Source organism: Psammomys obesus, unplaced genomic scaffold, assembly GCF_907164565.1.
Source record: "Psammomys obesus unplaced genomic scaffold, mPsaObe1.curated_primary_1811, whole genome shotgun sequence".
NCBI lineage: Eukaryota > Metazoa > Chordata > Mammalia > Rodentia > Muridae > Psammomys > Psammomys obesus.
In genome coordinates, this window is record NW_026586383.1 from 343,593 (window position 1) to 367,655 (window position 24,063).

At 40.9% G+C, this 24,063-nt stretch overlaps 1 protein-coding gene across 3 annotated transcripts in view; it reads left to right on the forward strand.

Annotated features, from left to right (window-relative positions):
- Positions 1 to 24,063, forward strand: part of Smarcc1 (SWI/SNF related, matrix associated, actin dependent regulator of chromatin subfamily c member 1) — a 108,588-nt gene that overhangs the window by 5,880 nt on the left and 78,645 nt on the right. For all 3 annotated transcript variants that reach the window (XM_055601532.1, XM_055601533.1, XM_055601534.1), the window contains exons 3-7: positions 726 to 811; positions 8,744 to 8,825; positions 11,443 to 11,535; positions 15,560 to 15,629; positions 19,074 to 19,143. In XM_055601532.1, coding sequence (XP_055457507.1) covers positions 726 to 811; positions 8,744 to 8,825; positions 11,443 to 11,535; positions 15,560 to 15,629; positions 19,074 to 19,143 — 401 coding nt within the window. The remainder of the gene's footprint in view (positions 1 to 725; positions 812 to 8,743; positions 8,826 to 11,442; positions 11,536 to 15,559; positions 15,630 to 19,073; positions 19,144 to 24,063) is intronic.

Below are 24,063 nucleotides of genomic sequence, written 5' to 3' on the forward strand. Positions count from 1 at the left end.
CCTCTCCTCTCCTCTCCTCTCCTCTCCTCTCCTCTCCTCTCCTCTCCTCTCTTCTTTTCTTTTCTTTTCTTTTCTTTTCTTTCATCAGACAGAGTTTCTCTGTGTAGCCCTGGCTGTCCTGGACTTTGTAGACCAGGCTGGCCTTGAACTCAGAGATCTGCCTGCCTCTGCCTCTAGCTCTGGGGTTAAAGGTGTGTGCCACCGCTGCCAGCTATTCATTTACTTTTAACAGCTTAATATTTTTTTAAATGTTTAATTACTTTGTGTAGATGTGTGTGCTTGAGTGTAGGATTTGTACAAATCAGAAGAGCTTTAGATCTCCTAGATTTGATGTTTTAGACAGTTGTGAGCTGCTGTGTGGGTGTTGGTAACCAAGCCAGGTCTCTGCAAAAGTAGTAAGTGCTGAGCCATCTCTTTAGCCTGGTAAATGTAATTTTATTTGTTTGTTTTGTTTTTTGGGAGGCAAGGTTTCTCATTTTTCAACTGTAAATGTAATTTTACAACTTAAAAAAAATAACTTCTTTAGCTTGGAGACAGAAAGATTAAAGTCAATCTTAGCTGCATTTCATTTGAGGCCAGCATGGGCTACATGAGAGCTTGTTTTTGAAAAATGAAATCTGGGTGGTGCTGGTGCACGCCTTTAATCCCAGCACTTGGGGTGCAAGTATAATGTGAATTATTTTGTCAGAACCTTATGTTTCCCTTGTGCAATTTGTCGTTTTTAGGCAAAATGTTTTATGGATTTCAAAGCTGGAGGCACCTTGTGTCACATTCTTGGGGCTGCTTACAAGTACAAAAATGAACAGGGGTGGTAAGTTTTTTAAATTTATTTGCATGTTTTGATGTGATATGTGAAATCATATTTCTTTGTATATAGAGGATTCTGCAAGAACATTGCTATTAATGGCAAGGTAAGGCCTGATGTTTTGTTTTGTTTTTTAAGATTTTTTTCCCACAAAACAAGCTATCTTTAAGATTTATTTATTTATTATGTGTATAGTCTTTTGCCTGTGTGTACACCTGCATGCCAGAAGAGGGCACCAGACCTCATTATAGATGGTTGTCAGCCACCATGTGGTTACTGGGAACTGAACTCAGGACTTCTGGAAGAGCAGCCAATGCTCTTAACCTCCTGGCCAGTTAAGTCAGTTTTCAGCATTTAATTTTTTTAAAGTCTTTTTTCTCAAGGATGTAGTTTCAGCCAGATGTGGTATGCACCTTTCATCCCAACACCTGATGCAGAGGCAGGCAGATCTCTGTGAGTCTCTAACCTAACTCCCTCAGAAAAAAACAAAACAAAGATGTTGCTGACCTTTGCTACTTTGTGGGTTCTTTCATCCACCTTTTCAACCCACTAACACTAGGTAAGAGAGAAAAAAGGATAGAGAGGAAAGGAAAGAGATTACTTAAAAAAGTTAGGGATTGGAAAGGGAGCAGAGTTATTGATAGACTACCTGCTGATTGGGAGGACAAGTCTAATCTTTGCTATTAGGGTATTTAATATCTTGTTCTTTGTGCATGACTTCTTAACAAACCGTAACCAACAACCCACCTATACAGGCTCTAGCATTTTTTTATACCTTTTGAAAAGTCCCCAGAATTCCAAATGTAATACAGTCACAGAAACTGTCTGCACTAGTAGATCCACCTCTGCCAGAGCACGAGGCAAATCATAGTCAGCTGCTGTGGAGCAGCCCTATATCCCCACACCTGGGATTAAAGAACTTTATATTATGTGTGTGTGTGTGGTGTGTTTAATCAAAACTCCAATTTTCGCTATACAAAGAAGCAATTTTTATTAGGTAAATAGTATATTTCATTTTTGTGGTGCAGGGGATTGGATTGAGGGCCTTGTGCATGCTAAGAATGTGCTTCTGCTATATATTCCTAGCTACAGGAAATTTTATACACACATTTGTGTTGTATGTTTTGTTCTTGTTGTTTATTTAGTGTTGTTGTTTTGAGATGGGAACTCTAGTAGCTAAGGCTATCCTAAAACCTGCTATGTAGACCAGACTGGCTTCTAACTCAAAGAGATTCTATCTGCCTTTGTCTCCTGAGTGCTGGGATTAAAGGCATGAGACATCTTTCCTGGTTAGGCATATAGCATTAACAAAGGAAAAAATTGGCTCCTATGAAATGTATAATGTGAAGTTGTATACATTAGAAAGCAGGGTTTCTCCCTCCCTCCCTCCCTCCCTCCTTCCTTCCCTTCCTTCCTTCCTACCTACCTTCCTTCCTTCCTTATTTTTTTATTTTATGTGCATTATTGTTTATCCAAAAGTATGAAGTCATCAGATCCCTTGGAACTGGAGTTAGAGACAGTTGTGAGCTGCCATGTGATTAGGAATTGAACCTGGGTCCTCTGGAAGAGCAGCCAGTGCTCCTAACATCTGAGCCATCTCTCCAGCCTCAGGTTTCCTTCTCTTCCTCCTCCTCCTCTTCTCTTAACATAAGGTCTTGCTTAGAAGCTCCGCCTGGTCTAGAACTGACACATCCTGCTGCCTCTTGTCCCCTCAGTGCTGGCATGTGTGCACATGCACTGCGTGCCACGCATTCATGGCGAGGTTATACCATAGCTTGTCAGCTGTTGGCTCTCTTCTTTACTGTGGATTTTGGGAGTTAAACCCTGGGCAGCAGGTGTCTGTGGCAATCTTGATCTCATCCTACCCAGTAGTGTTCCCTGGGGTGGAATCTCAGTGCGGTAATTGCCTTCTTACTAGTTCTGGTACAGAGAGATCTGAAGGGGAAGGGAAGGCAGAGCTGATGCTGCTGGACCATAGGCTCTACTGACTTCTACATTGCCACCCTCAAGCCCTAGGGGATAAAACTGATTGTAGGGAAGATTCCATGATTATCAGTGTTTTCTCCAGGTGAGGCTTATTCATTGCATGCCAGATGGGCTGACCCCTGTAATTTCCCAAATGTAAATTAGACTGCATAATTTGTGATAGTGACCTGACTAGGAGCAATGCAGACCTTTTCCTGGGTCAGTGATGGCAATAACGTGTCAGTTCTCCTCCCTTCGCGCTTCCTGTCTCTCACCTGTTGGTATCTCTTGGCTGTTTATTTCATTCTCTGAGTTTAGTTTGTAATTTTAGTATTGTTTGAAGGGAATGTGCATATAATTTCTGTGTTAGTTTATTTAACATGTAGCCAAGGCTAGCCTCAAACTTTATCCAGTATCTACTTCCTAAATGGTTGAATTACAGGTCTCTGCCATCATGCCTGGTGTTTTGTTTTTAATTATATGCTTTAAAAGCCAGTTTTTGTGGGTTTTTTTTTTTTCAATAAAAGATTTTTTTTTTTTTTTTTGGTTCATTTGTATGAATGTTTGCATGTATCTGGGTGTGCCGTTTATGTACCTGGTGACATGAAGACCATAGACAGGGAGTTTGGTTCCCTGGAACGGAAGCTATAAACAGCTGTGAGCTACCATGTAGGTGTCAGTTCTGTACAAGAACAGCAAGTGTTCTGAACTGCTAAGGCATCTCTCTAGCCCCAGGAACAAGGAACTCAGTAAGTCCAGGCTGGCCTTGAACTTCATGTGTGGCTCACCTGGGTTTGAACTTGTGATCCACCCACCTCTGTTTCCTGAGCGCTGGGATCATAGGTGTGTACCATGTCCTAGTTTGTTTACTTTGGCTTTTTAATTTTTTTTTCAGTGCTAGAGCTCTAACTTAGGGCTACACGGTCCATGCCACACATAAGCTATATTTTTAGATGTTTAGTTTATAAAATTAAAGCTGAGTTAGCCCAAAGCTGGCTAGGAAGTACAGATAAATTTTCAGATTAACAATCAGAACGGGTTTCTAATTAGCGGTGGGTTCTGTTCACTCTCTCTGTTTTCCCTTTTTGGAAACAGGGTTTCCCACCCCAGGAAACACTGCTAGGTAGGACCACATCAAAATTGCCACAGAAACCTGCTACCCTGGGTTTGTTTTCTTTTCTCACCATGGACCTTTCACTCTGTATACAGCACCGATCCCTGCTGGAATTTTGAGTCCTGACCCTGTGGCTTGTCTGTGCCTAACGCACACATCTGAAGGTCCCTGTTACAGCCCTGCTGGGGTTACAGGTGTGCCTCACTGCACCCAAGTGGCTTTCCACTGAATTTTGCGTTCAAAGGCCACCCTTCCTGAACTGCATTTTTTGTTCTTTGTTATGTACCACCTTGTGCTCTTTTTTTCTTCATTCATCAGCTTCTAGGCTCTGCTTCCATTTTATTTGTTCTGCAAATTTGATGAGTCTACCATTCATTTTTCTCTTGTTCTATTTATATCCTGTCTCGAAAAGGTTTGTATGTTTATAATGTATGCACAGAGGATATAGCCTGTGTAGCGTGGGCTTCCTCCATTCACCTTTATGTAACTCTGGAGGTGGGATTCAGGTTGCTGGGCTTGAGGGGCAACTTCATTACCCAGTGAGCTATCTTTCTTGCCCCTGTTGTTTAAATTTTTTGAGTACTCTTGTAAACATTCCAAATGTTCCTTAGTTCTTTTTCTGTCTTTCATCCATGTTTTGATTTTGGGTAAAATTTCAGTGTTCTTTGGAGATGGCTACAGTTGAAGACTCTAGTGCTGGTGTGTGGTGGGGGCTTGGTTTTTTTGTGTGAGACAATGTTACTATATAGCCATGGCTGTTGGGGAAACCCCTCCCTATGTCACCAGGCTGGCCTTAAACTTAAGAAATTGCCTATTTCTGTCTCCAGAGTGCTGGAATTAGAGGCTTATACTACCATACTCTACCAGTGCTGGCTTTTTATCATCAGCCTCTAGGTCACATTCATGATGTGATTTTGTTTTGTTTTTTTTTTTTTTTCTTTGACGATTCCCCTTCCTACCTGCTAACTCTTATAGGTAATCCCATATCTGGACTATTGTGTTGACATATATTACTGCATTTACACAGTAATGACATATATAGCTGTGTTGTTGTTGTTATCTTTTTTTTTTTTTTTTTTTTCTTGGATTTTCTATATAACAGCCCTGGCTGTCCTTGAATTCACAGAGGTAAGCCTGCCTTTACTGCTGGGATTAAAGGTATGTGCTACCACACCCGGCTAAGCATAGGTGTATTTTATGGTATGTTTGTTTTTAACTTTTTAAGGAGCTGTACTATGGTTTTTTTTTGTTTTTGTTTTTGTTTTTGTTTGGTCATTTGTTTTTTGTTTTGTCTTATTTTGGTCAACCTGATATAAGTTAGAGTTATCTGAGAACAGGGAACATGAGTTGTGAAAATACCCCTATTTTATTGGCCTATGGCAAGCCTGTAGGTTATTTTCTTTTTTGATTGGGAAAAGCCTAGCCTACTATTCAGATTGTGCCATCCCTGGGGTCCAGGGGGTAGCAGAAGATGAAGCAAACCGAGCAAGCCATGAGGAACAAGCCACGGGCGCTCTTCCATGACAGCTTCAGTTTTTGCCTTGGCTCTGCTGCTAATGGACTGTAGCCTGGTAACCAAGTAAACTGTTTCTTACATAAGTTTCTTCAGGGACCAAGCTAAAACATACCCTGCTTTGAATGATTGGTAAACTCATTCTAATCTTTTTCTGTTTATTGCTGGGGCCTTTGCGTGGGGTCCTGAGCTGTGCTGCTAAGCTCTATCTGCACCCTTCTTCCTGCTTAGAATGTAGTTTTCAACAGCCTCACTTTGTAGGCCGTGTGGGCTGTGCTGCCCTTGAATTGAAGTTACCATGCCTCAGTCTCCTTAAAATTGGGATATAATCCTGAGCCACCAGGTTTAGTTTCATTAATATTTCTGCCAGTGATTTAAGAGAGTTCTGTTTCTCTGGTGTCACATTGTTATTTTTCTCTTTTATAATCATTGCAACATAGATAATGTTCTAGTTTCATTTTGTTGCTGTGTGTTTTAGTTACTGTTATATTGCTGTGAGGAGATAGTATGATTAAGGCAACTTTTTAGTTTTTGAGACAGGGTTTCTTTGTAGCCTTGGCTGTCCTGGACTTTGTAGACCAGGCTGGTCATAGAGATCCACCTGCCTCTGCTTCCATGAGTGCTGGAATCCCAAGGCTTGCACCACTATGCCTGACTCTTCTTTTGGTTTTTCAAGACAGGGTGTTTGTGTGCGTGTGTGTGTGTGTGTGTGTGTGTGTGTGTGTGTGTGTGTGTGTGATAGCTCTTCTGGACTCACTTTGTAGACCAGGCTGGCCTTGAATTCACAGATCCACCTGCCTCTGCCTCTCAGATGCTGGGATTAAAGGTGTGTGACATCTCACCTGACTTGACTAAAGCAACTCTTGGGAGGAAGCATTTAATTGAGAGCTTGCCTGCCTATCATGGTGGGAAGTAACATGGTGCCAGAGCAGTGGCTGAGAGCTTTACACCCTGATCCTCAGGCATCTGACACTCTGGGCTTGGTGTGGGCTTTTGAAACCTCGCTCCCATGACACCCTCTCCAACAAGGCCACACTTCCTGAACATATGAGCCTGTGGGGTCATTCTCATTCAAATACCACACTGTGATTAAATACTCTGGCCAAAATGGACTTGGGTTGGAAAACATTTATTTGGCATATATTTCCAGGTCACAGTCCATCACTGAGGACAATGAGGCAGGAACTCAAACCGCCTTGCCTCATCAATCTTCAGTCTAAGAATTCCTCACAGGCAAGGCCACAGGCTAATCTGATTTGGGCAGTCTGTCAATTGAGACTTTCTCAGATGAGTCTAGGCTGTCAGATTGAGTGAGGACATATGAGATGACATCTCATTGCAGTTTTGAATTGCATTTCCTTGATGGATTGCAATATTGTTTTTTGTTTTTGTTTTTTTTTTCATGTTGAGCATTTGTATGCCTTTTCCATTTGGGTCTTCTCCCATTTTAAAGTCAGACTTTTATGTGAACTCTTTATATTAACCTCTTTCTATTAACCTCTTGTTAGGTATTTAATTACATTCTTTATATTAACCTCTTGTTAGGTATTTAACCTATATTTTCAGAAACATGCTCAAACGTGTGTCATGGTTATTACATTCTCAGCACTGGGGATATGAAGCAGGAGGATTGGGAGTTTAAGATTCTCAGCCACATGGTTATTTTCAATGCTAGCCTGGAACACATGAAATTTGTCTCCAAAAAAATAGTTCTTTATATTGTCCTCAAGTCTTCCATCAGGAATGGTTGTCTTTCTAGCACCAAGATAGTTTAGATCTTTTAACTTGTGCATGTATGTGTTAAATCGGATATTTAAAATGCTGTTTTCTTATTTAATCGCAGCTTTAAAATACAATGTACCAAGAATTCAAACCAACTTTCTTATTCTTAAATTCATACCTATAGCTCAAAGTAACTTTTAGAGTGCTTTGATATGATAGACCTGTCTTTCCCTATGCAAATACCTGTTTCTAGGATCTAACTGTCTCTAGGCTTTTTCCACCCTTTGTTTCCTGACATTGAATCACCCATTTGGTGATAGCTTTTCAGGTTTCATACCTTATCATTATCATAGAAAGTTCCTTTTGATTTTGATCTCACCCATACTTTTAGGGTTGCTGATTCCTGGGAGAAGGATGTTGTCCATGGGCACTCTTCATTATCACCTCCTGAGTTTACTTCTCAAGTGCTGTAGATACAGACACGCCCATGTTTTGAAATTTGCTGGTATATGAGTATAATTCATTTAACATGGTTTACTGGAAAAAAAAATGAAGATTTTAATTTTATTTTTGTTTATATGTTTGTTTGTTTTTGGTTAAGTATGTGTGTCTGGGGGTGTATGTACATGTGAGTGTAGATGGCCATGGAGACCTTTGGAGCTAGGCAGCTGTGCTCCTCCTGCTGTGGGGCTTAGACAGGGCTAAGTGATTATTAGCATATCTTTTTCTTCATTTGCATAGTCATGAGCATTTCTCTCTGACTTCCCTACACGTACCGGGGTACCCATTTGTGTGTGTTGTACTTCTGTCTCTGTCTCATAAAATAACCAAAATTCCTTTTTCCTTTTTTTGAGACAAGGTTTTTGTATTCTTGGCTGGCCTGGAACTCATGAGTTTTACCTGCCTCTGCCTCCCTAATTATGGGATTAAAGGCGTGTACTACTGTGTCTGCTATGTCCCCAACCTTGTGAACTCCTCCTTTTTTATATCATGTAATATGTCCTAAACTGAAGGAAAATGGGAATTCATGGCATTTGGTACTTTGATTTGACTAGGGTATCTCTTTTAAAAAATATTAAGCGTTTATTTTTAACTTTGTGTGTGTATGGGTAGGTTGGTGGAGGTCAGAAGACAACTTTTGGGGCTCTGTCCTCTTCACTGTGTGGGTTCTGTGGCTTGACTTTAGGTCATTGGGATTGAAGGCAGGTGCCTTTACTCATGGCTTTGTCCTGTCAGAGTGTTGTCTATCATGATGGTATTGATAATGGTATTCTCTAGGACTCAGAATTTCTTCATGAACTTTATATGGTGCTAGCTTAGTTTCTAAGCCTTTCTAATTCATTTGATTTAAATTCTAAAATCGAGGGGCTGGAGTGATGGCTCAGTTTTGAAGAGCTCTGTCTGATCTTCCAAAGGACCCCAGTTCAATTCCCGGCACCCACGTGGCGGCTGACAATTGTCTGTGACACCAGTTCGAGGGGATTTGACACCGTCACACTAATGCTCATAAAATAAAATCGAGTAAATCATTTAAAGAAATATTCTAAAGAGTTTCTACTTGTGTTTAAAAGATTGAAGATAAACTTAGTAAAGTTCTCTCTCTCTTTTTTTTTTTTCCTCTTAGGCGGAGATTTGATCTTCAGAATCCATCTCGAATGGATCGTAATGTTGAAATGTTCATGAACATTGAAAAAACATTGGTACAGGTAAGTTGGAGAATTAGGCCTATTTGTGTGGGTCATCCCCCTAATCCTAATCTCCTTGTCTTTCCTTTTCCCTTCTGTCATGTTTTTAGATAGGGTTTCTTTAGGCCCAGGCTGGCCTAAACGTCTTGCCTCAGGATATTTCCCATTCCTAAATTTAGATACATGAATCACTCCCTCAGCTTAAAAGTTTAATTTATTCTTTAATATACTTCCCATTCTAATATTATCTTTATTGAATTCTCTGCAATACAGAATTCTATTGTTTTTATGTGTATTGAGATTAGAGCTGTGATTGGTCTGGTTATTTAAAGGTTATCAGTGTCTTAACATTTTTCTCTTCTTATTTTTAAGATAGCATCTCTTTGTTTTGTCTTGTCTGTCCTGGAACTCACTCTAAAGACCAGGCTGGCCTTGAACTCACAGAGATTCTTCCTTTTGCCTTCCAAGTGCTGGATTAAAGACATGTGGTACTATGTCCACCTAGTGTCTGACAGTTTTAGTGGAATAATGTGTGCTATTTTTCTTCATTGGTTGAGTCACTTTTCTCACTGTGGAGCTCTAGAGGACCTGAAACCAATAGAGAGCATTGAGATCCGCCTCCCTCTGCCTCCTGATAGCTGAGATTAAAGAGGTACACTACCGCACCCTGTCATTTTTGTTGCATTTTGTTTTGTTTTTTTGTTTGCTTAGAACAAGCACTGTCTTCATAATGTAGACTTTATTGTGGAGTCATTTTTTTTAGATCAATTTCATGGTTGTATAATAAATGTCTACTTTCCTCTTACCTAGATATAAGAATGCTTTTTTTTTCCTTTTGTTTTTATGGTGCTGAGGGTGGAACCCAGGGCCATGAGCTAGGCTAGACAAGCACTGTACCACTGACAGATATTTCCACTTCATGGTTTGTTGTTGCTGGTTTCTTTCTTTTCTTTCCTCTTTCTCTCTTTCTTTCATTCTTTTGGAGACAGGGTTTCCCTATGTGACTCACTCTGAGTTCAAGGCTGTATTTGAACTCAGAGACAGCCTTTCTCTGCCTCCCAGATGCTGGGATTAAAGTCGTATGCCACCAGTGCCTAGCTTGAAACTAATTGTTTATATGTGTGTGTATAATGTGTGATTGTGTACACACGTGCCACAGGATGTGTGAAAGAGGTAAGACAACAACTTGTGAGTCAGTTGTCTCCACTGTTGTGTGGTGCTGGGGACTGAGGTCAGGTTCACAGGCGTGCACAGCGAGCAGTTTCATGGACAGAGCCATCGCCGGACACTAGCCCTCACCTAATTTAAAAAAAAGACTTTGCTCTTATTTAATGTTTCATGTATGTGAGTGTTTTGCCTGAGTGTATGACTATACCATGTGTGTGCCGTGCCTATGACCAGAAGAGGGCATCAGATTCCCTGTAACTGGAGTGAGCTGCCATGTAGGTGCTGGCAGTTGACTTCAAGTCTTGTGGAAGAACAGCTGGTTTTTTTAACCAGTGAGCTGTCTCTCTACCTCGCCTTTTTGAGAAAGAATGGACCGTAACCATTTTGGCTAGTGCCTGGCCAAGAAGCTCTTGGGTGATAGCTTGTCTCTTGCGCTTCAGATATCAGTTTGGACTACAGATCTGTGCTACTACTCTCAGCTTGTATGTGGGTTCTGAGCATTCAGAATCAGTATTTTATGCTTCACAGCACTTTACCCGCTGAGTCATCTCCCGATTTATTTATTTATCTGTTTGTTTATGGTGGTGGGTGTTGAGACTCGAAGCTACAGGGTCTTGCTGTGTAGCTCTGGCTGTCCGGGAACTCACAGAAATCAGTTGCTTTCTGCCTCTAGAATGCTGGCAATAAAGACCTAGTGCCCCTGACCATGCTATATTTTAGCAGTAATTTCATTCAAATGATTTTCAACAATCTTTGTCTAACTGCAGAAGGGATCTGGGGATTCTTTTAGTAGCCTGCTGAGCCATCTAAGTTTTATTTTGAAATAAGACTGTTGTGTAGCAAAAAGATGTCTTCCAAGTTGGTCATGGTGCCAGACACCTTTAATCTCAGCACTCAAGGAGGCAGAGGCAGGAAGATCTCTGAATTTAAGGCCAGCCTGGTCTACAGAGTGATTTCTAGGACAGCCAGGACACCAGGAGAAATCCTGTCTCCATATCACCACCACCACTCCACCTCCACCCCCCAAAAAAAGATATCTTCCTATCTTACAAAACATAGGTTTAGGAGCTGAAGAGATAAAGAGTCCTGAGTTCAATTCCCAGCAGCTACATGGTAGCTCACAACTGTCTGTGGTGAGATCTGGTGCCCTCTTCTGGCCTGCAGGCACACATGCAGGCAGAATACTATATAATAAATTAATTAGTCTTTTTTAAAAAGGAATTGTAGGTTTAAATGTCAACTTCAGCCATTAAGATCATGAGTAATCGGGTCTGTGAGATAGTTCAGTGGGTAAAGGCACTTGCTGCCAGAACTGATCTTAGTGTAGTACCCATATGACAGAGAATGTCTCCCGCTACATGTGTGCCTTAGTGAACACATCCAATAAAGCATTTTTTAAAATGAGTAAGATGTGAGGATGATGAATAATCAATGTGCATCATTTCAAAACCATTTGAATTTGTTTTCTCAGAGTAATTGTCTGACTAGACCCAACATCTACCTCATTCCAGACATTGATTTGAAGTTGGCGAATAAGTTGAAAGATATCATCAAACGGCATCAGGTAATAAACATGATCAATTTAGTGCAGTTGTAGTAAACCTTCAGTAAATGCCAAAATTTTTACTTTGTATTTGCTTTAAAGGAAGAATTTCTCTGAGTTCCCACATAACCTTTTTGAAACATTTGTTACTGCGATGAGGTATGATAGTCTTACAAGTTTGCGTAAACAGTTAACGTGACCTATATAATCTCATAATCATATAATAGCAAGACTGACCAATAAGAACAAAACACTGTTAACCGCTGGTGGTGTTTTGATCATCTTATTTCATTTTTAGCTGAGGGGTTTGTTTGTTTGTTTGTTTGTTTGTTTGTTTGTTTTAAGTGCAGTCTGGCAGCTGAGGATATCTAGGTACATCATTTATGTGATAGTGTTTTACTAAAGTCCAGAATTAGTTCAGAAGCCTCATGAAATACCTTGTTTTTCCTGCTGCAAAAAATATTAACGTTTGAAATGTTTTATTTAGCTCCAGCTATGGTTTCATGGAATTGTAGGGAACAGACCTGGGAGTCACTAGTAATAATACTTTTCTTAAGCAGTAATCACCACAACCTCACTGGAGCTTTTTAAATGAGTTACTGGCTAACCCTGAATTAATTTATTCATTCATTTATCTACCTGGTCATCTATTTGTTTGTTTGTTCGTTTGAAGCAGGTTCTATATAGTTCTGGCTGGTTTGGAACTCGCTATGTAGACCCATTTGGCTCACTGAGATCTGCCTATCTTTAGAGTACTGGGATAAAAGTCTTCTGCCATTGAGCCAGGCTTATTTATTGCTTATTTTTAAATGTATGTATATGAGGGTAGCTGTTGAGACCAGAAGAAGGCCTCAGATTTCCTGGAACTGTTCATACAGGATGCTCTGAACCAACTTTTCAGCAGCCAGGGGTGCTATTAAACTCTGAGCCATTTTTCAAACTCAGAAAAATTCAGGGTTGGAAAGATGGTTCAGTGGTTAAGAGCACAGTAACTCACAACCACCTGTAACTCTAGGTCTAGGACACCTCAAGTTGTCTTCTGACCCCTAGGCACATGTGGAAAGTCAAATATACAGGCAAAACATTCATATATGTAAAATAAACATCTTTTTAAAAAGTCATGAAGCTGGAAAGATGGCTCAGGCTAAGAGCATAAGCTGTTCTTCCAGAGGACACCAGTTTGGCTTCTAGCACTCACATGGCAGTTTACTCACAATCTTTTGTTTCTTTAGGTCTAGGGGATCCAACACACTCTTCTGGCCTCCTTGGGCACAGGCACTGTGTTGGTACATAGCCACATATGCTAGCAAAACACCAATGAACATGAAATGTATTACTCTACTTCAAAGAAGACATGCTATGTCATCTAAGTAAAACACAGAGCTGAGGCTCAAAAGCAGCAGTGACAGGCTCCACAGGCCAAGCTTCTGGATGTGCTGTTGTACATTGACGCATACTCATTGGGTGGTGATACTCTTCCCATCTTTCTTTTTAGGTAGTTGTAAACTTTTTACTTTTCCAGTTTTCTGCAGATGAAGTGGCATTATATTATTTGGTTGGAATAATGAGTAAAATAATCATTGTTCAAGAACTGTAGTAGAGGGTGCCTTGAGCTGCTACTGAAAACTGAATTCTCAACTTTCTCTTATTCGTATGGTCTCAACAATGAGTTGTTAGTCTGAATGGCTTTGAGTTCATGCTCTAGATATATTTAGTAGTCTTTGGCCTCACCATATTTTAACCATAATTATTATACTAGTTTTCTAGCAGTGATATAAAATGACAACATCATACATAGATAAGGTACGCTGTGGTTGATTCAGGTGTTCCATGATGTAGCCCCAGTTTGTCTGCCAAAATTCATGTTAGTTAATGATAATTTGTGCTGGACAATTAGGCAAAGGTTAGAGTTTGAGGCCAGCCGAGGTTACATACTTGAAACCTGGGCCTTCTTGCTTTTGTTTTGTTATTTGTTTTTGTGAGGCAGTCTCAAGTACTTTAGAATAGTTTCAGACTTAGTGAGTTGGAGGATGGCCTTCAGTTCTGGCTTCCTGTTTCCTGAGCTCTCACATTAGAGGGCTGACTAATATTTTATTTGTTTATTATTTATACAGTATTTGACCTGCATATATGCCTGCATGCTAGAAGAGGGCACCAGATTTCATTATGGATGGTTGTGAGCCACCATGTGGTTGCTGGGAATTGAACTCAGGACCTTTGGAAGTATAGCCAGTGTTTTTAACCTCTGAGCCATTTCTCCAGCTCTGACTAAAATTATTTTGCGAAACGAATACATATCACAGTTACCCTTATGTTGTTGCATTCCCATGCTCATTTTTATGGTGGTTTGCAAATTTAAGAACCTGAGGTATGCTTACTGATGATTGTCTTTTTTTTTTTTTTTTTTTTTGCCGAGACAAAACTTTCTCTGTAGTTTTGAGTGTCTTGGACTTACCTTGTAGAACAACATGGCCTGGAATTAACAGCAATCAGCCTTCCTCTACCTTCCGGAACGATGGATCACAGGCGTGTACCACCTTGCATGGTGGATGGTTGTCTTAGTTTGGTTTTAATTGCTGTGAATAGACACCATGATCAAGGCAGCTCTTATAAAGGCTGTCTTACAGTTTCAGAGGTTTAGTCCATCATCATCATGGTGGGAAACATGGCATCGTGCAGACAGACATGGTGCTGGAGGGGCCAAGAGTTCTGCATCTTTTTTTTTTCCATTAATTTATTTATTTAATCACTTAACAGCCAGATCCCTGCCCCCTCCTTCCTTTTCTCCTAGTCCCACCCTCAAATTTGTTTCATCATTTTCTCCTCTTCTCAGAGGAGGGTACTCCCCTCCCCCATGGGTACCAGCCCACCTTGGCACATGAAGTAGTAGCAGGACTAAGAGCATCCTCTCACACTGAGGCCAGACAAGGCAGCACAGCTGTGGGAAACAGATCCAGAGCAGGCAACAGAGTCAGAGACAGCCCTGGCTCCAGCTGTTAAGAGACCCATTTGAAGAACAAGCTGCACATCTGCTACATACATGTAGGAATCCTTGGTCCAGCCTATGCATGCTCTTTCAGTTTGTGGTTCAGTCTCTTTGAGCTTCCATGGGCCCTGGTTAGCTAATTCTGTAGGTTGTCTTGTGTTGTCCGTGACCCCTCTGATTTCCTCAGTCTTCTAACTCTTTCCACAAGACTGCCAAGCTCCACCTATTGTTTGGCTGTGGCTCTCTGCATCTGTTGCCTTCAGCTGCTGGATGAAGCCTCTCAGAAGACAGTTATGTGAGGTTTCTGTCTACAAGCATAGCAGAGTATCATTAACAGTGTCAGGAGTTGGTGCTCTCTCATGAGTTAGGCCTGTCGTTGGTTGGCCATTCCTCAAGATCTGCTCCGTCTTTAACCCCACACTTGAAGGCAGGACACATTTTGGGTTGAAGGTTTTATCAGTTGGTTGGTTTTCCCCTCCTTCCCCTGGAAGTCCCACCTGACCACAGGAGGTGGCCAACTTCGGGTTTCATATCCCCACTGCTGTGAGTCTTGGCTGGGGTCACCCTCATTCTGCAGGCAGTAGAAGGGGACTGTTCCACACTGGAGGAGCTTGAGTACTACTAAAAGACCTCACAGCCTACCCCACAGTGACACACTTCCTCTAGCAAGGCCACACCTGCTGATAGTGCCACTCCCCATGGCCAAGCATGCAAGCACATGAGTCTATGGGGCCAAACTTCTTCAAACTACCACAGTAGTAAAGATACTTAAAACATTTTGAATGCTATCATAGTCCTCAACAGGTTTGAGTTTTGGAGAATTTCTTTGTTTTGCATTAATGGTAGTTGGTAAAGTCTGTACAGATAGCCCCAAATCTGAAAAATTCAGAAATTTGAAACACTTAGGAACCAAGCATTTTTAATAAAGAGTATTCTGTCCTTACTTGTGTATCTAGAAAGGTTTTTTTTTTTTTTTGTCTTGTTAACCATCATTCCAATATGTAACACTTTGTTTGTCATTTGCCTTATTTTTATGTTACTTGTTTATTTCCTTTGCAGGGGACATTTACTGATGAGAAGTCAAAAGCTTCCCACCATATTTATCCATATCCTTCCTCACAAGAGGATGGTAAGTTAGCTGTTGGTTGTGAGCTCTTTAATGCATACATTGTACTGTAAGGTGTAATGCAACCTTCTAAAACATGGCTAAATAAGTACACCACCATTTGAACAGAGTTCGTTGTTTTGTTTAATTTATCAGTTGCCTGGCATGTGTTAGTCTGAGTAGATTGCTTAAGTCCTTTAGAAAGAGACTTAACCTGTGTTGTCTGGTGTTCTAACCACTTAGATTTTTTTTTCTAGCAAATCTGGTGATTTGAGCATTCATATATTAGCTCTGTTGGTTTTGCTGTGAACTGCTACAAATACAGGGATCTGAGGGAAGCCTCAGATAGGTTATTGACTGTCAGGGAGTCCAATAAGAAGATGCTAGTTGGATAAACTTGTTTGATATATGTATAAATTGAGGCAGGGTTGCATATACCCAAGGCTGGCCTTGAACTCTGTGAAGCCACAAATAAATTAAACTTGATACCTTTATGCCCTCAGCTCCTGAATGCTGAGAATATGTTGGGGATGGGATGAGGGCCCGTCACTAGCTGTTCCTTCCACCTCCGTATTTTTTTTAATCTCTCAGTTTTTAAATTTGTTATGTTACATGTTTACATGTGGGAACCCTTGTGCCACAGTGAGCTGGTAGAGGCCAGGGGACAGCTTGTGTGAATAGGTTTTCTTCTGTGTATAGGGTCCTGTGATTCAAATTGAAGTCAGTTGCTTTGGAGGCAAGAGTATGGATTGGCTGGGCCATCACACTAGCCCAAATATTTCTAGCCTTGAATACCCACCCTTAACATAAAGTGGTGGTTTCTGTGTTGTTGTTTTTTTTGTTTTGTTTTTGTTTAAGGATCTCACAGTGCTATTGTTCACACTCCCAAATGATGCTGCTTTGTAGGGTTATTGATCTACTTAATAAAATCCCTTAGACTTCTTCACTTCATTCCTTTTCCTTCCAATGACTTGGTATTTCAAGTGATCTGTCATCAGCTTCTCTCATCATCTGTTTGAGCACATATGTTTTAAAAAAGTTAATTTGCTGACCAGTAGTCCATACACGCCTTTAATCCCAGCACTCCTGGCAGATAACAGGCAGATCTTTGGGAGTTTAAGGCCAGTCTGATTTACAGAATGAGTTCCAGGAAAACCAGGGTTACACAGAGAAACCTTGTCTTGAAAAACAAAACAAATAAAAAAAAGTACAGAACAAAAAGTAAATTTTAAGTTCATTGGTTCTTTTCAGATTTGTAAAATGTTGGGGTTTTTTTTTTCTTTATTTCTGTTTTGTTGTTGTTGTTTTGGTTTGTTTTTTGTTTTGTGTTGGTTGGTTGGTTGTTTGAGATTGGTTTCTCTAGTGTAGCTGTCTGTAATGGCTGTCCTGGAACTCACTGGCTTTGTAGACCAGGCTGGCCTCAAACTCATAGAGCTCAGCCTGCCTCTGCCTCCCAGGGTGCTGGGATTACAAGTGTGTATCACCAGGCCTGGCTTTGTTGTTTGTGTTTGTTTGTTTTTAAAGACAGGCTTGCTCTCTATTGCCCTTCCTGTCCTGGAACTTGATATTCTAATTTACTTTTTTCTTTTTTGGCTTGTGTGTTTTTCAAGACTGGTTTCTCTGTGTAACCTTGGCTGTCTAGAACTCACTCTGTAGGAAAGGTAGCATAATTTTTGGAGATAGAGTCATTATTCCTAATGCAATTTTTACTAGTTTTAGTCAGTCCAGAGGTTGGTTTGTTGATGGTTCAGTGTTTAAAGGCACTTGTTGGCAAGGCTTTTGACCTCTGAGTTCAATCCCATATAGTAGAAAGAGAACCAACACTCACATTGTCCATAAGCAGTTTCTTTATTGTTTTGGACCTATAGTAGGTGCACATACGAAGGAAGTTATTCATGCATGTGTGTGCACATGGTAGTCAGAGACATAGGCACTGAGTTTCTTGATCACATTCTGCTGGTTGTTTTTTTTTTTAAGATTTACATTCATTCACCTATTTATATTTAGTTAGTATGTCTTGGTTTCTCGAGCTAGGGTTTGTTTGTGTGACATTGGCAGTACTAGAACTCACTCTGTAGACCAGGCTGGCCTCTGTCTCAAGAGATCCACTTGCTTCTGCCTTGGAGTGCTGAGATTAAAGGCGCTCTCCACCACTGCCTTAAGGTTTATTTTTAATTGTGTATGTTTGCATGGGAATAGATGCATGTGCATGTACCTTCATAGGTAAGAAGAAGGCATTGGGCCCCTCAGAGTAGGAATTAATGGGGGTTGATGTGTGCTACCCAGTATGAGTGCTGGGAACTGAACTCTTGTGTCAGTCCTTCCCCAACCCACACTTGAACCTTTCATGTTCCTTTTGAATCAACTTTTCTTCCTTTTAAGAGATTCATTCATTCATTCATTCATTCATTCATTCATTAATTCATTCATTCATTCATTCATTGTATAGGTGAGTGATCTATCTGCATGTACACCTGCATGCCAGAAAAGGGCATCAGATCACAGTTTAGATAGTTGTGAGCCACCATGTGTTGCCTTGAATTGAACTCAGGACCACTGGAAGAGTAAGTTTCTCCAGCCCCCTGAATCAGCTCTTACTGAACTTTTAGCTCCTCATTTAGTTGGCAAGACTAGCTGACCAGTGAGCTTCACAGATCTTCCTCTGTGAAGCTCTGCCTCTGTGAAGATCTGCCTCGACTGGCTCACCCAGTGCTGGAGAGCATGCACACTGCCACACTCACCTTAGTAGCATTACTTTTTAGGGTAGATTTATTTTTGTACTTACTGTGTATGAATGTTTTGTCTGCATGCACATGTACACACCTATCGTGGGCCTGTTGTCTTCCCTGAAACTGGGCTTATAGATGGTTTTGAGCTAAATATAGGTATGTGCTCTGGACTGCTGAGCCAACTTTCCCACCTCTCAGCTCTTTTTTTTTTTTTAATTTATTTGTTTTATTTATTTATTTGCTTTTCTGTGTATGTGAGTGCTCCTCTGCATGCCAGAAGAGGGCATCAGATCTCAGTATAGATGGTTGTGAGCCACCATGTGGTTCCCGGGAATTGAACTCAGGACCTCTGGAAGTGCAAGCAGTGCTCTTAACCTCTGAGCCATCTCACCAGCCCCATCAGCTCTTTATCTTACTTCTGGGATTTGATCTTAGTCCTCAAGTCTTGATGGCGAAAACCATATTGACTGGTATTACCACAGCTCCAGAAATGTCCTTTAATCTGACAGGTGGCTTCAGTTGGGAAACTTAAAATTTGGAACACTAACCTGCTCTTGTGGAGAACCAGGGTTTGATTCCCAGTAGTATACATTTTGTTTGACCTCTTGGCTCTTGCACATACGTGGTATACAAATATGACACTGGGGAACATACATACACATATACATACAATTACATATTTTTTTAAATGGTAAATTAATTCAGTTCATGTTTTGATGGTTTTTTTTCCTTCCTTCAGAGGAGTGGCTGAGGCCAGTGATGAGGAGAGACAAGCAGGTGCTAGTGCACTGGGGTTTCTACCCGGACAGGTAATTCTAATGCTCTCGTTATGATTGTGTTCATCTTGATAACAGCATATGCCTATATGATGTGAAGATGAAATCTGTTAGCATTCCCATCTCTCTCTCTCTCTCTCTTTTTTTCTTTTGCTTGTTTCTTTGTTTGCTTTTTGAGACAGGATTCCTCTATGTATCTTTGGCTGTCCTTGAACACAGAGATCTGCCTGCCTCTGCCTCCCAAGTGCTGTGATTAAAGGCCTTCGCCACCACCGCTGACACCACCACCACCACCACCACCACCACCAGGATGCTTTTCCGTCTGTCTTTCTATTCTTTTTACTTGCTTTTCTTATTTCTTTAAAATGTTTTTGTTCTTTTTCATCTTAGGCAGATTCTCACTATGTAGTCCCAACTACCTGCTGCTTGCTCTGTAGGCCAGACTGGCTTCCAACTCACAGGTGCATCTACCACTGCCTCCCCAGTGCTAGAATTAAAAACATGCACCACCATTGGCTGTTCCCTTTATTCGCTTTCTTTCTCTCTCTCTCTCTATCTCTCCACTATTAAGGAGTGAGTGAGGGATTTAACCCACCTTGGGGTAGGTGCTTCATCGCTGACCCAACTTCATTGTTTTAAATATTAGTAAAATTTAAATACACAAGTGGTTATGAATGCAGTGTATATTCTAATACAGGTAAATAATATGCTCTTTTCTATTACTTTTAAAAGAGCCTGTAGGCTCCTTTCTTCACAAAGACAGCAAGCATACTCTGCTGTATCTATTTGTGACACCCAGGCATAGTGGTCTATGTTGTTTTTAACAAGATCTCAAGATCAGAAGTGAGTGGAGGGGGACCTCCCCTAGCAGTGGACTTGGGGAGGGGCATGCGTGAAGAAAGGGGAGGGAAGGTGGGATTAGGAGGGGAGGAGGGAGGAGTTTATGGTGGGATACAAAGTGAATGAAGTGCAATTAATAGAAGTTAAAAAAATAACAAGATCTCAATCGTTGGATTTTACAAATAAAGACTCTGGGATCCAGATGCTAGGTTGAAAGCCTGCTAGCCCAGAGAAGCAGAGAAAGCACCCAGCTGTCTTTCCTCCTCAGCCTAAGTCCCAGAAGGATTTCCTCCCCTCTTATGCCACTCAGAAAACTGAGTGTCAAACTGAATGTCCCTCCTTCTACTTGTGTCCTTCTATCCATCTTCCTTATTTCCTCTTCCTCTCTGTTTTTGTATTTTTGTTTTTCTTAATAATTCTATGTTCAAATTCCTGACTGCTAGTAGCCCACTGTGCCTCTTGACCTATGGTTGACTTTATTTAATTCTGTTTATAATATTCAAACAAAGTTTTGGGATTAAAGGTGTGTGGTAGGGCTAAGCCACAACACAGCTAGAAACAGATTTTTTATTCGTTTTGTTTTGTTTTGTTTTTCAATAAACAACACAACAGATGCATGCCTTTAATTCCAGCACTCAAGAGGCAGAGCCAGGCAGATCTAGGTAGAGTCAGACAAATCTCAAGTGTTGGAGACCTGCTTGGTCTAAAGGGTGGTTTCAAGATAGCCAGGGGTACACAGAGAAACCCTGTCTCCAAGAAAGAAAGAAAAATCTTTTTTAAGTCAAAGCATGTGAGATACACACGTCATGTATGTGTAGGAGAGTGTTTTATTTTCTGAATAGAGTTACCTCTTCATGGTTGCTTGGCCCCTGATTGTATTCTTGTATGCACGAGCGTTACAGCAGAAGCGGTGTAGTGCAGTGTAGGTAGCAGCTTGGAAACAGACACACGTAAAGGTGCCAGGCCAAGATGTGCTGTCATCTGAGTGTCCATCCCGTCCGCCTGTCCTGCTAGCTCATTCAAGTAGGAGTTCAAGGAGCTAACCCGTTAATATAGTCCAGTCCTTCATCATTTGCTTGTTTGTTCACTCACTCACTCATTCATTCATTTTATTTATTTTTGTTTTTTTTTGAGGCATCATAGACCAGGCTGGACTGGAACTCAGAGATCTGCCTCTGCCTCTGAGCACTGGGATTAAAGGTATGCGCCATCACTGCCCGCCCAGTTATGATCTTAACCTACAGACCTTTTAGGTAAGACTTCCTATTTAAAGCATAAGATAATTTTACTTATCTCAAAGAGAGATATTTATTTGCCCAAGGGAACTCTTTCCCTCCTTGCCCCAAGGGAATTCTTAACATTAAGCCATTAGTTAAGGAGTTTGTCTTTTAAGAAAAACTTTGGGGCTGGAGAGTTGGTTTGTTGAGTTCTTCTCTTGAAGAGAATCTAAGTTTTGTTCTCAGTACCCACATGTTGTAACTTCAGTTCCAAGAGATCCAACTTCCTTTTCTGGCCTCCATGGACATCAGTCATGTAGATATATGCAAAACAGTCACATAAAACGAGTAAATTTTTTCTTCTTTTTAAAAAGAGAGTTATGTACTTATTATATGTGTATGAGTGCTCTTCCTTTACGCACACCAGCAGAGGCCCCAGATCTCATTACAAATGGTTGTGAGCCACCATGTCTTGCTGGGAATTGAACTCAGGACCTCTGAAAGAACAGCCAGTGCTCTTAACCTCTGAGCCGTCTCTCCAGCCCAAGTAAATGTTTTTTCAACTTACTGTTGATTCTTTGAATTTCACATTGTGCATCCCGTTCCCTCTCATCTTTCCATCCTTTCGCACCCACCCTCCCTCTTTGCAACCTTCCCACTAAAAGAAAAAAGATGTGTATGTTGTAGTGTCCCACAGTATACCCTTTGTTCATACATCTCCATTTCCAAATGTTCATCGCAGTGAGTTATTGCACTGGCTCAGGACCCGTCTTCTGGTACACTACCAATACTGGATCCTTACTGGGACTCCTCTTGGTGTCCTGTTCTGTGTCACGAAGAGCCTGTGTAGCTTTGGATCTGCATAACCGGCCTCTTCACTAACTCCAGCATATCATAGATGGGGTGGGCCGGCTCAAAGCCCTGGATCCAGGTCTGGGTGGTAGCTGAGTTGGTCACCTTGTGAGCTCTTCCACAGCCACACACCCAGGGCGAGCTTTCTGCAGGGCCCCAGCTTGCTTGTTCGCTTCGTGCTGAGCTGGTAAAGGCAAGGGCCATCTTTACTGTGTGCTGCAAGTAGCAGGACAGTGGAAGAGTATTTCTCTTTTGCCATGCCACCCCACAGCAGCACCAGCTCTGATGCCTTGAGTAACCTTTTTAAAATAGGACTTTTCTTCCTAATGTTTATGACTAATGACTTGGATCTTTTCAAAAAACTAGGCATGTTAAAATGTTATATTTTATGTCTAATTCTGATGTTTTTCTTGCCAGAAATTACTTTCCTGCATCCTCTTTTCTTCTTTCCTACTGGCTTTTTGGTTTTGGTTTTAAATAGGATCTCTATATGCTGACAAGCTTTGAACTTGCAGCCCTTTTGCCTAAGCCTCTAGAGTTTTGGGGATTATAGGCGTGTTCCCCTGTGCCCTTGCCTGCTGTCTCTCATCTCTTTCCTCCGCTGCTGTTCTCCCTGTCTTCCTTTTGTCTTTGTTATTGTCTGCTCTTATCGACAGTGTATCCTATATTTCTGAAACAACAGTCATGGATCATCGCATCTGGCATAATTACATTTTTAAGCAAAGACAATATGTCATTAATTATGTTAAATTTTAAGAGAGTGTGCCTAGTCTTGTTTTTGAGGCAGGTCTTTCATATTTAGCCCAGGCTGACCTTGAACTCACTGAGATCCACCTGCCTCTGCCCCGAGTGCTGGGGTTAAAGTTGTGTGCTGCCACTGCCTAGCATGCCACCACTTTTTTAAAAAGCTGTTTGTTTTCATTGTTATTATCAGAGAAAAGGAGTTTGTGCTCTGAAACATTTAGATTGAGCCTCAAGAAAACTTATTACCACCTTGTCTGCAGGCCAGTCTGATGGACACATTCACTCAACTGAGGTTCCCTCATTCCAGATGACCCTTGCTTATGTTATTTTTAAAAACGGAACACTCATTCATTAGAAATTTCTCAGAAATTTGAATGTTGTGCTTACTTTTTGTAAAGATCAATCTGTTGATATGTGAACACATCAGTTTTTGGGAAAGCAATGGAGAGGATAAGACAGGAATGAGAAGGTAGACTCAGGACATACTTTGAAGGTACATTTGGTAGATTTGCAGATGGTTTGACATGAGATGTACTTTGGAGTGAAGTGTTTTGAAGTCAAGTGTTTTGGTCTCTGCAATTGGCAAAGTGGATTGGTTTACTTTGAAAAAAATTTTAATATATTTATTTATGTGAGCCACCATGTGGTTGCTGGGAATTGAACTCAGGACCTGTGCAGGAGTAGCCAATGCTCTTAACCGCTGAACCATCTCTCCAGCCCCATACTTTGAAATTTTTTGACACCAGTGGGCCATTGCAAGATGAACTTAGAGTGTTCTTGTTTTGGAACAGTTATTACACATAAGCTAGAGAATGTAGAACTGCCTGTTGGATTTGAGTTTCAGATTCACTTACGTGACAGATGTAATATTTAAGAACTGTAGTATGACTTTAGAAACCTGAATGAGATCACCAAGAGGAGGCTTTTGTTTGAAAGATTCCCTGTGTTGTTTAATATCAAAGAGATTGTTAATACTTAATGTTTGTGTTAATTATAATGTTTAATATGGCAAAAACTACAAGCTGGCAGCAGAGACTGAAGAACTGAGTGCTGGGCCTGAGAACAAAACAGTCTCAGGTGATGGTGCTGACCAGAAGGCTAAGTTAAAGAGGGATTTTGAGCAAAGGGTAACAGCTGTTTACAGTTGTTTTAAACCAATTCAGATAATTTTTGTCTTGGTTCATTTTTATTGACTGTGGTGAAACAAAAGTCATTGAGGTTTGTTTTTGTTTTTGTTTTGCTTTAACAGTATTATTGTGTGTAATGTGTGTGTGAGGGTAAATGCAGTCATTCCATGGCA